This window comes from Larus michahellis, chromosome 8, assembly GCF_964199755.1.
Source record: "Larus michahellis chromosome 8, bLarMic1.1, whole genome shotgun sequence".
NCBI classification, from domain to species: domain Eukaryota; kingdom Metazoa; phylum Chordata; class Aves; order Charadriiformes; family Laridae; genus Larus; species Larus michahellis.
The window spans coordinates 44,459,730-44,476,663 of record NC_133903.1 but is presented as its reverse complement, the minus strand read 5'-3'; the positions used below and the strand labels follow the sequence as shown (position 1 = coordinate 44,476,663).

The 16,934-nt window shown below is 38.1% G+C and overlaps 1 protein-coding gene across 1 annotated transcript in view; it reads left to right on the top strand.

Annotated features, from left to right (window-relative positions):
* The window catches only part of ST6GALNAC3 (ST6 N-acetylgalactosaminide alpha-2,6-sialyltransferase 3), a 230,219-nt gene extending 214,381 nt beyond the window's left edge, over nucleotides 1-15,838 (top strand). The window contains exons 4-5 of the mRNA XM_074597217.1: nucleotides 6,480-6,587; nucleotides 8,194-15,838. Coding sequence (XP_074453318.1) covers nucleotides 6,480-6,587; nucleotides 8,194-8,380 — 295 coding nt within the window. The 3' untranslated portion in view covers nucleotides 8,381-15,838. The remainder of the gene's footprint in view (nucleotides 1-6,479; nucleotides 6,588-8,193) is intronic.
* Nucleotides 15,839-16,934: the final 1,096 nt, after the last annotated feature.

The following is a 16,934-nucleotide window of genomic DNA, read 5'->3' as shown; positions in this document are numbered from 1 at the left end:
ATTGTTTTTGGCTGTCTTGCCAAAAATTGTAAACAGTAAGTCACATAGTTGTATTTTTTTTAAAATTAGATGCAGTTAAATACAAAGCCATCATTTCTCTGATCCCTTTTGCGATCATTCAGAAGTGTCCTTCCTGTCTTTTTTTCAAGGCCATTTTGAGGTAGGATTTATTAATTGCTACATCTCTTCTTAAATCAGATTGTAAGGGGAGATTCTCATGGGCTAGTTTGTGACCTAGGCCTTTACTGTGGTTTTATAGCAAATTCAACTGAAATGGACTCTTTTTCTCTGTGTTCCATTGGTGCAGTATTAATATAGACAGAAAACCTATATTTCTGGAGATTAATTGGAGAGTACGCCATGTGAATAAACCTGCAGTTTATTTTCAGTATTCACGGTAAGGATGATCCACCAAAAGTTTGGGCTGGCAGGAGTGCATCACTTCTCCATTCCCAGGTACACCTTTCTGGGCACAGCCGCTGTCTGAATTTGGAATGTGGTCTGTGCTCTTCATAATGCATTCCACTTGTTTAAGCTTTGCATAAAACCATACATGACGGATAATAAAACATCTGTCCACATCTAAATGTTTCACTTCTCAGAATGACCTGAAGCACCGCGTGGGCTTTTGAATGTGTGAGACAGTCTGCTCACTGCTAGAGGGGCATGGGTGTTTATTATTAGATGTCCTGCATTGTTATGGAATGCAGAGAAAGCACATGAGTGCACACACACACACACGCAAAAGAATGAATAATTATGATAAACAACTGCCTGACAGGTATCATCTTTATAATGCAGAAATAGCGTCCATTTTTACCAGGTGAAATCAATTCTCTGTGTTTGCGTCTTCATTGCTGTTCTTGTGCGATTTTTTCTGCAGAAAATATATAATGAAATTATTAGCAACAAAGCACCGAGTCTTACAGAAAATAGAATTAAGGCTAGTGCTAATATTCTTCAGCATTTAGAGTCTTACCCTTCTCCTGTGCCAAATGTACTTCCTTTTTTTCCTCTCAAGAAAACAGCTTTCTGGCATGAGAAGTACCTGTGCTCCTCAAAGGGGAGGTGCTAGAAAAAGGAGCCTGGCCGTTCTCTCAGGGGTGGGGGCATTTTTCTGTCAGCTCATTCTAATCTGTCATTTACAAGTCTACTTTTGATACGAAGAGGAAGGCATAGACCAAACCTGTGACGTGGGGAATGTGGGCGTTTAATTTGGCAAAGATGAAGAGCTGTTCGGCAGCTATATTCAGAGATGCTTCCTCAGAAATAGAAGAGAAATCTCAGTCAACATAAGTACAGTGGTAGCATTAATTTGGTTAGTATGGAATTAAGTCACGGATCACCGGTTTGTGCTGTTAGATAAATTTTCCATTTTTTTAGTTGTAAGGAAACGTACTGTTATTCGGCAATGCAAAAACCTCCAGTAACCCGGGCAGAAAAAGAGCTGGTTGTCTTTAAGAAGGGAGCGCAGAGGGCACGTGTACTTTCTACCCTCCTTCCCGAGGGTCGGTCACAGCTGAGGACGACATGGGGTGAGTGGCAGAGGGACAGGCAACACCAGAGTAGACCGAGCCCCTCCCAGAAGATTAACAGTATCTTGGTGCTCTGCTGACACAAATAAGTACCAGAGGCATGTCTACCTGAACACAGTCTAAGCTAATCTTGACACAGTTCTTGAAAATATTTATGTTTATTTTGAATCATTTTTACAAATCGTTTAGCATGTTGGAAGGATATCTCACATTGTGCCTCCGCTCTGTGGATTACAGGTCTCTCAGTTTCTTTAGACCAAGACCCTTATTTATTAATCAAATTATTTATTAATCAAGGGGCCTGACAAGCTGCTCCAAATAAAGCTGATGATGATTCAGTAGTTTGGTAGGAGGGTCATCTGAGGATTGGAGTTTATAAGCAGCCTTTATGAAAAGATAAGATTTTTTGTCAATTAATTGGCCTGGAGAATCTTGTCATTTCAGTCTGTCGTTGTTGAATATTATTTTACTGCAATATTTTGAAATAAAGCAAAAAAGGAAAATGTCTAGTTAATGCTTTTGGCAAGCTGTCTGTTAATAGCTTCTTGAAGTCCTAAATTTCTTCATTTTTCATCTTAATTAGTACTCTTAATTGACCTTCTGCGCTCTTTAATTTCTCCCAGCAAAGAATTAAAAATAGGCTTCTAAATTCTTTTCTGCAATCAGATTGACAGGAAATTGCTTGTCTACAGATCATCTCCACCTTAACAAACTTTTTTTTTCCTTTTTTATTTTTTTTTACCACTGAAGTCCCCACTGGAAATTGCAGTCCATTGAACCATAGAGCTAGAATTGATTGTGCACATAAAAAATCATGGAACAATTGAACAAAGAAAAGAACTTCCTGGAATTCTACGCTAAAATCAGAACTCAAGTGACAACAAAACTTTTACCCAATTTGAACTCACCTGCCCTTGATCATTAAGAAAATATTTGATGTTCCTCCATTTTCCCCTGATGAGAGAAGGAACTAGTTTTTCCTTCATTTACCCTACATCAAAGCATCGTTATAGATGTCAAAGAAGATGAATTTCAGTCGCCGACATTTTTATGGGGCACTCTCTGTTCCATCTTCTTTATATCAATTTCTTATGCTTTTTGTAGAATGTTGGAAAGCTAAGGCTAAAGAAGCCTGTCTAATTGCTTTTGCTTTTAATTAATTTTTAATTAAAGCTTTATATTTCACACATTACAATTCTAGCAATCCTAAACATGATTTTTACCATTTCCTTCCAAAATGTAGGTGGCAAGTCTCCTTTTTAAGGTATCGTGAGAAATTATAGTCAGTTCTTTCTATTGGAGTTTATGGAAAGCGTTACTAAAAATGCAAATTCTATGTTTTGAGGCTTGAAACTACTAATCCTGGAGCTTACTTTTATACTCTGAGATGAAATAATGACATTTTAAGCACTTAAACCTTCACTACAAGCAAGACAGGCAGTCACATACTTTGTTTCAAGCATCTTAATTAAGTGGGTTCCATTGGTATTTTCATGTGTTTAATGTTAAGCATATGCCTATGTACGTTTCTGACATGCTGGATGGTATTTAACAGAATGAATTACATCCCAATAACTAACATTTCTTTAAGAATCCTAATAATGTAGGAAGTATGCAAAATAAGCTTTCAAGACAAACAGACAAAGTAACTTTTTGTGAGCATTGCCTTTTTATTGCTGCATCCAGCTGTAAATCATGTCTTGAAAGCAAAACCATCTTCTTTTTAAATGCATTTTTTGAAAAATAGTGCATTATTTTCTCCTGAGCCGTTGAGACAATTTCCTGCCTAGATATGGTGCCCCATTAATTTTAGAGTATAAGAAAAAGTCCCTGTGAGCCATAGGGAACAATTTCGGATTTGCTGCACACACATATATCACAATAGATTTGCCTATAGTAGTTCTACGGCTGATGTTTAACAAACTCCTGTTTTCCCTATTTTGGGATTAATGTCCTCCTTCCCTCAGATTTGTGCAGTAACAAAGCCTTACGCTACACGTAAGTGGAGAATTCTTTTCTTCTTGTTGTGTAAAATTTGAAATTTGAATGCAATTACAGTAACAAGAGGAACTCTTTTTAATGAGTCTCAAAAAAGCCCTGTCCAAAAAACATGTAAAACTCTCCTGTAGAGAAAGAAATTGAGTGCACGGTGTTAGCATAACAGCAAGGGCTGAGACATTGCTTTGCACTACAGTTTTATGGGATGATATTTTAAAAGGTATTCAGAGATTTATGACTTTTTAGGGACAGCTAAAATTGTTTTCACATTTCTAATATTGCTTTCATTAGAATGTTGCAAGTATGTTTACGGTATCAGATTGAATTCTAAGGTGTTACCAAATCATCCAGAATCCCCACTGCTTAAGTATATTCCCTTGTATCCCTATGTATCTTCAGAGGAAAAAATGAGAGGAATGTAAGTGCTTTGTTTTAAAGTACATAATCTGTATTCTGTCATGTACTTCATCTCCCAGGGAAGGTATCTGGGAAGTCACTCTGCTGTTTTTATTTATCCTGCCAGTGTGGTATATAGATGAGAAGACTAAGGTCCAATGGTGTTAAAACAAGACATGAAATATTGATTAATTCTTTTTTAAAATTCCTTTTTCCTCCTGAGTATAGCAAATTTCAGATGCTACTGTCAATATAGTACTCTCCAATAAACCTCCATTATCGGAAGGGTCCTGATCTTCATAGTGTTCTTATAAATGGTTATTATCATTCTGAATGGCTTTAAAAGCTGAAGGCTAGTGTTCTTCTGGTGCAAGAGCAGAAAGCAAGTTAGAAGCAAAGCAGCTTTTTATCATGGCAGAATGTTACTCTGAAATAACGTGACTCAGATGGGGAATTCTCTGTGCTAGACAGCAGCAGAACATTCTGTTTGAAGAAATGAAGATCCTGATGGGACAGATAAACAGATGTACAGTTTCAGCTGTAAAGGTGTCAAGTAAAGAAGCCCAATTATACTCAGTGTCCACCTAATGAAATGCAGGTATTTGACACCCTGCCTTTTGTTCCCACTTGTCACTCTTCAGTGCTGAGTTAACCCTTTATTTATTGTTTTCAGAATGGTCCTATATCACCGCAGCTGAACAGATACTTAGGAGATATCCTAAGGATAAGGATGTTTCAGGGAAGGTAGGGATAGAAGTTCATACCAGCTAACCCATGAAGGATGATAGACATGGGCAAGGAAGAAAAGATGTAGCCCAAACTACTTTGAGTGTTCTTGAGCACAATAAAACTCTCTGGAAGTTGAGGTAATTGTTTTTCACTAAAAAAAATAAGATTTGTTTAAACTGGAGTGTACTGGAGTTTCTTTAGCAATGTAAAGCTCTTGGAGCTTTTCTACTATCCATAATAAAAGGTATTCATCAGGGAGGGAATGCGAATCTCAGTCCTATATGTGTCGGGTAAATGTCATATAAAGGTTGTACAACTACTTTTTCACCCATTATCTTAATTAGTATTTAGTCAAACTTCAACAAGAAAGAGCAAGGAATTAACGAATTAACACAGAATCTGAGCCACAGCCACTGATTGGCAGATTTACCGGGGAGGCAGGAGACCGTAGTACGTTTTTGCTCTGAACCAGGAAGAAACACCTGAGGTTGGTTCTTCTGTCTCACAGGAAAGTTGGGTCTTATAGGCTGGATAAATTGCTATATGATATTTTTTTTTCCACACAAAAGCTTTATTCCTAACGTAGGATGCAAGTGTTTTCAGAAGATTTTGTTGATGGGGATAACTGATCCATACATAGGCCTACTTCTGAGTTCTTTTGTAGCAAAACTTAATTGTGTTCAAATCTTAGGCTGCTTTAACTTCTGATGGGGAACAGACTGGTCCCTGCTGTACCCAAAAGCTAAGAGCTAGTAGATGTGGCATAAAGCTAAATTATCCCCTGCTCTCACTCACACCCAACTCTCTCAAACTGAGACAAATTTGGGGCTATGTTAAGATGGTTTTGACTTTTGTATAGCTTTCTTTAGAAATTGGACAAGTTCTTTATAATTTTAAGGTAATTATTTTCGTTGATTTCCGTCAGACTGAAAACTATACATGCACAAAGCTGGACTTCAACCAGTGTGTAAGCAGTGAGGACTAAGTGTGTTCTTATTACTTATGAGGTTTTAAAGCATTAAGTCTTGCTTGCCCAGGTTATATGGGTAGCTCTGTTGCCTCCCAGTACCCGATTGGTAACGCTTGTGTGAGCAGAGTGAACAGGATCTGGTCTGCAATTAACAATGCGTACGTTTGTTCACGTAGCCAGCATGTGAGACAAATCCTTGCACATGCCGTTTGTTCTCACTCGTGCAGGTAATACTTTTGGACTGATTTAATGTAACTAGTTATTTGAGCAGAGGTTATCGATCTGGGCACTGTGTCCTCTGCCATGTTATCTTAAAGAATGATAACACAAACTTATGTAAAGGGATATGCACAAAATTTTGCTTTTCAAAGCCTTGTATTAGATGGTTTTCTATCAAAATGTCCTTAAGAGTTTCATTATTGTGTGAATTTTCAAGCTGAGGCTAGTCCACTGGAGATTAAGAATTTGTTTGTGGAAGAGGATGGTGCATACTCACATGCACACAGCACAAACTCTGCCAGTAGTCTGCTTTTTGGCGAACTTTATCTCATTTTACACACTCTACTAATTACTGTCTTTCAGATGTAAAAATAAATTCTTTTCTGTCTTATAGGAGATGCATTGTTTGACTTCAGATATTTAACATGGTATTTTTTCTGTGGACAATAGCTTGAGGCCCCAAGCTGGCAAGAATGAGAGCATATCTATAAATAATTCAAAATAATTGTATAGTTTTGACAGATTGTCAAGTTGCTTAATGCCTTTTGTCCCAGGTAATAGATTATATTTCTTTGATAAAGTGTTGATAATTTCTCATTGCAATTTGTTTTGTGTATGTTCTATTTTTACAGAGTCCAGTCAGGTTCATATCTCAGTACGGGTTGGTTTACCTTAATTTTGGCTATGGATGCCTGCTATGGAATTCACGTCTATGGGATGATAAATGACACCTACTGCAAGTAAGATCACAGGAAATTATTTTCATGCATCTGCAATTCTGATGTCTTGTCAAAATTTCACAATTGATTTTAATATCATAAACCCCAAAAATGGATCAGGCAGACATTTCCCAGTGTTTTGCATTGATGTGACACTATTGTCAGCATATTTAGTCCTGATATGGCATTTGCTGTTGATAAAATAAAAACATTTACGAAATCTTACATCAGATGTCGTAAGGAACTATTTTTAATCAAGAATCTTCTGCAGTTTCTGAATTAGCTGGAAATAAAGTATGTTCATACTCTTCTGACAAAATGTACTTACTTCTACTGCTAAAAGAAATCTATAGAGGAAATACTAATAGATTAGTTCTCTGAATACCAAATACACCTGGAACTGAAAGAAAGTGACTGGCCCAGGATTGTTACCTGAAATTACATTTCACCACCATTGAGCAGCCTACTTGAACTTCCTAGGTTATATATGGCTTGTTTTGAGTAGTAGGGGGTTTCTAATTAGATAATAAAACAAGTCCTGCAAGCTTTATCACAGTAAACTGACATAAATTCCAGCCAACTACTGTTAGTGACCTTACAGTGACGATGGATTAATCCTATTGTCAGAAGAATAACTCTAAACACAATTTTTAAAAGTCCACGTTAAATGCTTTAATCTCTACTATATGGTAGCAAAATATAAAATGAAATTATTCCTCATTCAGAAAAGCAGGAAACATCGTAAACAATGTATGACACTAGTACAAATCTATTCTTCTGTGCCTAGGCTGGCTCAGGTGTTGCATGTAATGAGTCCAGTGGGTCCTCAGCTCCTAGAGTAAAGTTTTGTGCGGACCATCACTCCACATTTTGTGTTACTCCAGTGTGGGACTCATTCCTGGCAGACCCTAAAAAAAAAAAAAAAAAAAAAAAGAATTTGAGTCACAGCTGTTTAATTAGGGTATCTTAACATTAGAGACTGACTTTTTAGAACTTGCAGATCTCACTGATTGAGTGAGTCATCCAGATGGAACGAACATATGTTGTTCTTTGTTTATGAAAACACAGTAGACGCCCTGAGATGAGGGATGACAGGGCTAAAGTTGTCCTCACAGAGTTCAGCCGAGCTGGCATTGCATAGCCCTGATGTAAAACCAGTTAACAGCATGATAGCACTTCAGTCTATGGGCAGCAGAGAAGGATGGGTTTCGTTAAAGCTGCAATTCTGACTGCATTACCTACTTATAATGTATATTATTCTTATAACTGCGTTATTCAGCCAGTTCAAGAACTGGTTTCAAGAGTTGGGACTATCCAATGAGAAGACTTTGCTTAGGGATGGAGCCTTACGGACTGAGTTCTCCCAGGTTAAACAAAATGTGCAGTACCCATAAGAACTGGCCCATCAGCTTCTTACTGACTGATAAGATCAGTGTATTTTGAGAGATACATGTAGCTTAATTTTCTATAGGAAAATTCATACAAATCATGCTGTAATGAAAGCCCTTATACAGTTTAGCAAAGGAGCTCAGGTGCTGACACATGGAAGGGATTTCAGTGAATTCAGATGCAGTATATATTGGGTTTTTTTGGAAATAATACCTAAGTGTATCTTTTTTTCCCCTAGGTCAGAAGGCTTTCGTAAAGTTCCCTACCACTATTATGAGCCAGGAAGAGACGAGTGTGAGGAATACTTTCTGCATGAAAATGCTCCATATGGAGGCCACAGGTTTATCACGGAAAAGAAAGTATTTGCTAAATGGGCAAAGAAGCACACAATAATATTCACACACCCCAACTGGACAGTGTCTTGATACTGGTTTTCTTAACTCTCCCTTAACAGCATATTACAAAAATGCCTCAGTTTACAATAATTTTGCTTACATCTGGCTGGCCTTTCTCAGCCTAGGTAACACTAAACTAAAAACTAAAAGACAAAGAGGGTGATGGTTCAGCTGTTAAGCAAAATTAATCAATCTCTGGAAGGCAGACACATTGTTTGTTATTTCTTAGGGTTTTACTCCACACAATGCACTTTATACTTAAACTGGATTTTACTTCAAGGCAGTAGCAGTTAAAGGCAGATGAGATTTCTGTATGTACAGGTGCACGCAGAGAATACGGTGGTCTTTTAAAACCTGTCCATCACCTTAGTTAATTAAAATTAGTATTTGCAGCTCATTTGCAGTACTGCAGCACTAGTTCCATTTGTGGTATTAGTAGAAATTTTCCACACAAGAAATATGAGGAAAAATATAGACCTCCAAGGTCTATGAGTGAGTAAATTTTAAAAAATACCCGAATACATTGCTATATTTGAGCACTTGCATATATGGTAAAATTAGAGATGAGCTAAACATGTTCTTGAACTGCACGCAGCTCTCACATGAGAATATATTATTTACTCAAGGCTCCTGATTAATTCATAACTTCTGAAATGCAGCTTCCTTCCACCCTGATCAGGCTGCACCGTCTTGGATTATGTGCTTTGTAATTTTTGAGGCTGTTGTCCCACAGTTTAGCTCCAGCAGCGTGGCACTTAGCAAAGACAGTGTTTTGCAGCCCGTGATGAACCTTTGGCTGTCGTACCAAGCCTGCTGTCAGTACACAAGCTGATTAGTGTAAAGTTGTCTAATGAACATCTCCATTTGCTCCAGTTGTGCCTTTGAGTTGGTCCACCATCCAAATACCGATATTTTGACAGTATTTCCCATGCAGCCATCATAATTCATTTTAAATATCCAGTTTCTCCATCTTTTAAAATGGGGATAGTATCTACCTACCTCACAAGGGAGTTGTGAGGATTAATTTTAGTCCATAAAACACTTCCCTGATGAAGAATGCTACAGAGCATTTATTCTTAACACAAAAACAATGGTACCTGTCATTTATTCCTGTCTGTTGGGTATTTGAAGAAAGTGACAGCATGTCTGGATCTGATGGAGAATTGTTCTGTTCATCTGCTTTCCTACTGAGGATAATTTGTAATACTGCGTTCTCTCAGCTTGCGTTGCTTCAGATGGAGTTGAAAGAACTCACCACCTTGCAGTATTATCTGCACATCAAGAGGCAGTTCAAGAATTTTAAAATATGCTCATCTCTAGTTGAAATATATATTCCCAAGCTTATTCTCATGGAAAGTTTTCAACTGCAGCAGACTCATTTGTAATATGACCATAATTCAACTATACATGTGAGTTTTATTTAAACTGTATTTAAATTAATGCTGTAAGTTTAGAATATGTCCTATGAATATTTTAACATCTGGAATGTCAGATTTAACACTGTAATAGCCAATACTGTGAACACTTGAAAGAATTACGTGTGGAACATGACACACAGGGTTTACTCACACTACTTAAACATTAACCAACAGGAAACTTTGTATGCTTTTGTAAATCATGAAAAGGGGAAAGTAAACAGCTATTTTTACATGTAAGTATTTGTATACTGACTCTTTGCTATTGTATATTTGTATATATAAATCTATATTTTATATGTTCATGGCATATATATTCTCTTATTAGCAGCTGCAACTCTTAGGATAGGGAGGAAATCTGTTAACCAGTGTTCCTCCTCCTGATCATTGGTTTCTTGTTCCTCGTGGTAGGTAATGGTAGGTGATCATCTCTCTTGCTCCTTCTATTTTCTACAATAAATGCAGCTTTCTGATTTTACTTTTAGTATAGCTCAGATTTCACTGCTTACTTTAGTGCTGTAAGTGTTCATGCTGGTTGTCAGACAAAGGCTGGGGCCATGCTTATGATCCTGGATAAACATCTATATTCAAATACAGGCTCTGTCCAAGATTTCTTGTGCGGCTTGATGTCTCACCTTCCTGTTCGGAAAAGGAGAACAATAATATTTCCCTACTCCCTGTCTTGACTGACTTTCTTGTAAGCTCTTGAGGCAGATAGTCTCATTTGCAATGTATTTGTATAATGCTTTGCAGAAGAGGTGACCAAAGCATCTGAAGGCTACAGGCAATGCTATAATATAAAAATAATTTAAAGTGGCTGCTTCTTGTCCCCGGAGTTTAAAATCAATTGTAGGCTAATATAGCATGGGATGAAATCAAGAGCGGGAAGGGTCGTGGATGAATGAAAAGTTGTAGCAGCAAAAGACAGTGAGCTAGATTTATTGCCATATGCATATGCAACTTTTCAGTTCAGATGGATGGCTGGATAGACAGAAAGCTAATTAAAAATTTCTAATGCAGGATTTGAAGAATGCAGGACACTCAGAACCAGGGAGAATGCTCCACACATATTGTACAGGGCAGTCTGGGAAAACCTACAGCTCCCTTGTGGGAAGAGGAGCTGAAAAGGACAAGATCAGTCAAATTGAACTTGCATTTAGAAGGTCTTTGGGTTTATAAAAAGTTACTATGAAAGTGCTGCACATGAAAGTGAGGTTGGGCTGGACAGACTTACATGAGGTGTATCCTCACGAAGCATAGTCTTTCACTCCAACAAGCACAGCATAAGGTTTCTGCCTGAGTTGTGTTCACATGCAAGGCAGTTTTTAAGCCTGTGAAAGTTTTAAAAATAATTAAGACTTGCCAAATTGCCATAAATCTGTTGTAAAATGTGTGCTTCATAGTGAAGCTCTTTGTAGAGAGCTTGCGTGCTGTATGAAACAATATCTGATGCAAAGGCTAGCTAAGAAAAATACAGCTCTAAGAACAGCTGAGAACATCGTTAGAGTACAGTTGTCACAGAGCAAAGTAAAAGTGTTGCTTTCTGCTTGGATTTGCAGTAAGAGCAGATACACTTTTAGAAACATTGCAGCAGGCTTCATTCACACTAGAGTAAATGAACATCAGTTCCCTTATTTAAATGAGCCTGTCTTTAGCATAAACTGAACACGCATTTGCATGATTTTTATTATATGAGTAAGGAACTGTGACCGCTGAGTTAAAGATGATTCTACAAAGAAATTACTTCATCAAAATCTTTTAAAAATCAGCACTGTGGTACTGAAGAAAGAGTCTCACTACTTGGCTGTGTAGTAAGAGACCTTGATGATTCACCTTCTGAAAGCAGTTAAGACATCAGCTGAGAATCATTTATTAATTCTTTAAAATAAAGCCTACTACAGTTTACCTGAATGTAATCAGATCCTAATTGCTTATTCATTCAAGCAGTCCTATTTTAATCAACTACTCATGTGTATAAAACAAGTAGGGAGTTTACCTGAGGTTTTCAAAATAGATCTTCACATTGCTGCTAATAGATGAATACTCACAAATAATTTGGCAGGTTTTTTGCCATCAATCAGCTAAGTAGTCACCAAATGTTTTCTTTTACAATTTAGTTAGTTTTGAGGAGAAAAAAACAAAAGGCATTTATTGTTTGGCTTGCTGTAGCCTTGGTTTTAATGAACGTTTAAATTTTAATATGTTTCATGTTGCATTACCTTTTGATTTGCTTTTTTTTTTCAAGGAGAAAAAAGTCCTAAATAGGAGCAGAAATTTTCCTAGGGAAAAAAGAATCTTTTTGACTGGCTAATTACTAATTCACAGGTAATTAAATGAATAACATAAAAACCTGGGTTTTGTTTTTCTGAAGAAACACAGCAGACATGATCCCAACCTTCTCATCCCCACTAGATGTCCAGATCACATCCCTCTGCTTATATCAAGGCCTCCTCACAGAAAGAAAAAAGAAGTCTATGTATCCAGCCAAATTCCCTTTCCATCTGGGCTGGGAGGCTCCATCTGCAGACTGCTTGTATCAGTTACATGAATAAGTGGGAAGGGCTGAGGAAGAGTTCTACTTAGGAGCAGATGGTGTTCCAACTTCTATAAAATGTCCCCAAAGTGCTTTAGGAGAGGAGTACCCATTGATCTATCCTGGAAATACTTTTCTAAAGTATTCTGTTTCTTCAAATGCCTTTAGCTCATGTGTAGAACTGTTGTCCTACTCTCTCTAGTAGGAATTACCAGCAATGAGAAAACATTCCCTTCACAGGAAAAATTAAGGCCAAATTCTGTATTGTTGAAGATTTCTATATAAACAACACCAGGGATGAAGAAGTCAGCCTGATGCAGCTTATCTGAAGACTCACTGATTTAGGAATCTATGAGGACTCAATTCAAAACTGATGGAAATCACTTTGGCAAGTTCATGAATACAGCACTCATCCCAGTAAAGTCTTTGCATTCCTGGGTACTAAGGTAAGCAGTGTTTTGTCTAAGAGGTATCATATGTGCATAATGCATTGCATGCCTAATAAAGAGCAGCCCATCCAACACTTGGAGAGCTGATGGAGATGGTCTTTATTCACCTGCTTGGGGGCTGGACAAAAGTAGGACTCCACACAAAGATAGCTGGCAGCAGAGCACAGATGCTCAACTAGAGGACATGTCCAGGTAAGAAAGAATTAAATTGACTCAAATTATAACTGTATAGTGCCCTTAGGAAGTAGAAAATCACAAGCACTCTACATACTGATGTTTATATTTTGCTGACTGTTTTTTCCTGCATATATCTCAGAAATAGCATATGTCTTGAGTTCTGCTTGAGCAAGTCTGGGGTTTGTTTCTGATGAACCTTCGGGTACCCACAACATGAAACTCTGTTAGTGCCAAAGGATCACACAGGAGCTGTCTGTGGGCATTGCGATGTACTGTGTACAACAGAGAGTATGTACTTACTGAAAAAGGCCTAGTTTTCCTAACTAAGCATAGTTCTTTTGAGGAGAAAGTGTTTCATTTTCAGCAGATGTGTCTCATTCTGCTCCTTCTTTTCTGAGAGGATGCAGCGGAATGTGACTTAACCATGGGATAGTGAAGAATTATATGGTAAATAGCCAACTACCAGATTCATATATATTTTCTGGCTATTGTTGTGACATATAGCTAGTGACACAGACAAAAGCAAGCTTTTTGTAAACCGCGTATTGCATAATCTACAGAAGTCTCACGTGTCTGTTCTGGATTGGAGTCCTAGGGGACAAAGGGGCTGAAAGAGAAAGAGAGGGTCTCTCTCCATTGAAAAACAGGGCTTCTGCGGAAGCTGTCCCTGGGCCTGCTCCCCCAGCTTTCACAGGCTCCCCTTTGGGCCCTTTCCAGCCCCATTGGATGTAGTATGTTCTCCAGCTTGTGAGGTGCACAAAGTCTGCCCCATCCTCCCCTTTTGTGGGGCCAGGGGAGTGGTGATGCTAACATGGGGGTGAGGAGTGGTGAATGCCAGAGCAGGGACGCTCCCTCAAGTCAGGAGCACAGATCTTGCTTGAGGCACAGCCTTACCTCAGGTGCTGAACTCAGTTTCTTTGAATGCAGTGGGAAAGATATCACTGGGTTTTGTTATTGTTTGTAAGACCAACTCACAAAGAGTCACCGTTTTATGGCTGTCCTAAACAGCTGATTTTGCATCTTTTTTGCATTGCTTGCTGTTATTTCTGGGAATTCCTCAAGATATGCAGCTATCAGCATCTGCCACTGCTGTTCTGATTTACTGGCCATTAAGAGACTGTAAACTTGAACTAATGCATGTTCTTACCATGTATTATGCATGATAGCATGTTACACATCTTATTCTCGCACTATAATAAATAATGTAAGTTGTGTGTAAACTTAGTTTAAGTAGCAGAAGTGGTGCTTTTCCTTTCTCTCTTATCTTGTGTTGCCCAGAGCACTTTGCTGGATCTCTGCAAGTGCTGCTAGCAGCTGGCAGCAAATAAATTGTTGAAAACAGTCAGGAAATGTTTACTAAATTTGACATTTTTCACTGGAATACCAGAAATAGTTAAACTTACTTTTGTGAACCTACTCTAGTGCTCACAGTCACAATTCTGTGTTCTGTTATAAGGAGATCTCACATCCGAGTGTAGCATCGGGAATGACTTTATCAACACGGATAGTGTCAAGATGTTGGCAGGGCAGCAATCAGAAATTTTTGACATTTATGGGAGTATCTTTTTAACGGGAATTGCACATGTAGAAGATTGGCTAAGATGCCTGTAGTTTTTTCATAGTGTTGTTCCTGAAAATAATATTTCTGAGGATGGCTGGATGGGGAAAAAAGGGGAAAAAAAAAAAAAAAGACGTGTGCTCATTGTTCTTTTGGCTGTTCATCTGTCCCCTCCTCATACACAGTCACATGCACACAAACATCTGCAAACACAAAGACCGTCTATAGGGAAAGTCTCTTTTTACAGATAGTGGCAAGTAAGAACAAATAAGACTAATCTCTTACATGGTAAATATAGGTTATAGTACTTGTTGATTCATGTTTATTCTGTATATTTCCAATGTCTGTGTCTACATCAGTGAGGAATTAGCTCAGCTGGATCAGATCTGTACCCTGAAACTGTTGGTGCTGAGGACCTGATCTCCACACCATGTACATGGGAGTCTCTAGTTTGGTCCCATGGGCTGAATGCCACTAGTGGTTGGAGCACATCTTTTAGTTCATCCAAAAGGAATCTAGTTCACATCCTCAGGACTGCTCCATTATGCAAACTAAAGCTTTTTAAGTGAGGCTGCCATACTGGACTGCCCCACAGGAAAGTGAAATTCCTGTTAGCCTGTCTTTTGGCTAAATAGGAGCCCTTTGTTGGTTTTCACCCCCTCAGGCTTTGCATGGGTATTTTTTTGCATAGGTATTTTTCCTTCAAATCTGAGATCTGATTCCTCCTGTCAGACCGTGGGAATCAAGGGGTCCTGATTCCTCCTAAGATTAGCATCCAAATGTGCTCCATATGTCATGAATGGCATAGGACAGAATAATTGAATATGGGTACAGCATGGAAAGTGCTTCGTCTGATGAAGAGTTAACTGTGATTTCACTTGAGGATGTGATTTTTATCATGAACATGCTGGATGCTTGCTGCTGCACACATTGTGTTTATATAGTGCATTACACGTAAAAATTCCCTTCATCATTTTCCCAGGGTATTTTTGTTCTTGTGGCCTTCCAGTTGTATCTGTATATATGTGCATGTATATACAGTGTACAAGCATTCTTCTGTTCTTAGACAGTTGCTGCTATATGCTGCTAACATAAACTTATTTAGAAATTTCATGTTATTCTATTTATTACATGTATTCTTTGGTTGCCTTGTAATGCTGACAAGCGTATTCATAGTAGATATCACTGTAGACTTAGAAAATTTTCATACTATTTATACTTACTTTAGATGTTCTGTCATGTGTTTTCTTGCTATATGCTACTCAGTTTTTGCTCTCATTTGAAGAATGTACTTCTATGTACTTGCAAACTTGTGCCTGGGTTATTTTAAAAAATGAATAAATATATATGATTTTCCAATTGTCTGACATAATTTGTGCATCATTTGTGCTAAATACTTTTATTCTTGTTTACATCTATGCCACTATAACAATACCTGAAAGTTCACTGAATTCTAAGAAATAAAGATCTCCGTTCTAGAAAGTATTACAGTCTGCTGCACACAAATGTGAACTATGCCGAAAGTATTTCTTAATTGACTTTAAAGACGTTTTAAGGCATCTATCCTAAACATATCCAGTAACGTTGGGTAAATTCAGCCACAAAGCCTACACTTACAAAAACTCATGTTTTTATTTCTGTGTGTTAAAACACACATGTGCACACTTGCACACAGGAATGGCGATTTGTTGGAAAGGTACGTTGGATCCTATCCATAAAGGGTACATCCTTCAAGCGCTTTCTTGGAGCATAGCACTCTCAGAAGTGCTCAAGCCCCTAGGAGTGGACATCCAGCACGTGCTTGGGAGAGCTGTGTAAGGCTGAAGAGCTGCAAACCTCTGCTTGCAGCTACAATGTTGACAAGAGTGTGAGGAGGACTGACATAACTTCTCTTTCATCATGCAGTGAACCCCACGGTGCTCAGAGAGGAAAGGAACTAGAACTCCTCTAGCCTCTAACTAGCCTCTAATTTCCCTGTTTTATTGCCCAGCTAACAATATGATTAAAAAGCAACATGCTTCAATGTGTAAATTTTAACTTGGTTTACATGGGCTGCATTAAATACATAGATACTTACTGGGTTTCTGAAAAGACTGGAGATTCCAGGTGTGTTTCTCAGCACTGGTGTATATAATGCAGCAACTGTTACCATTTAATTTTGGGCCAGATTCTGGTACTCAGGTACTCATAGCACAGAGATTTGTTTCCTTTACAAATTGGGCTATTTTGTCAGCCAGTGCAATGAGGGGAAGTAAAAAGAGAATTTCTGTGGTAAGACTAAAACTAAATAAAGGGAAGAAATGCCATTCACATGCTCAGCTTTGAGGGTCCTTCAAATTTGATACACTGCCAAGGAGCTTGTTAAGAATTTGTGTGTTATTTCTCAGACATACTCTCTGAATATACTGTAATGTTCCCTTCAGAACCATTATAGCATGAGCTGTGAATGCAT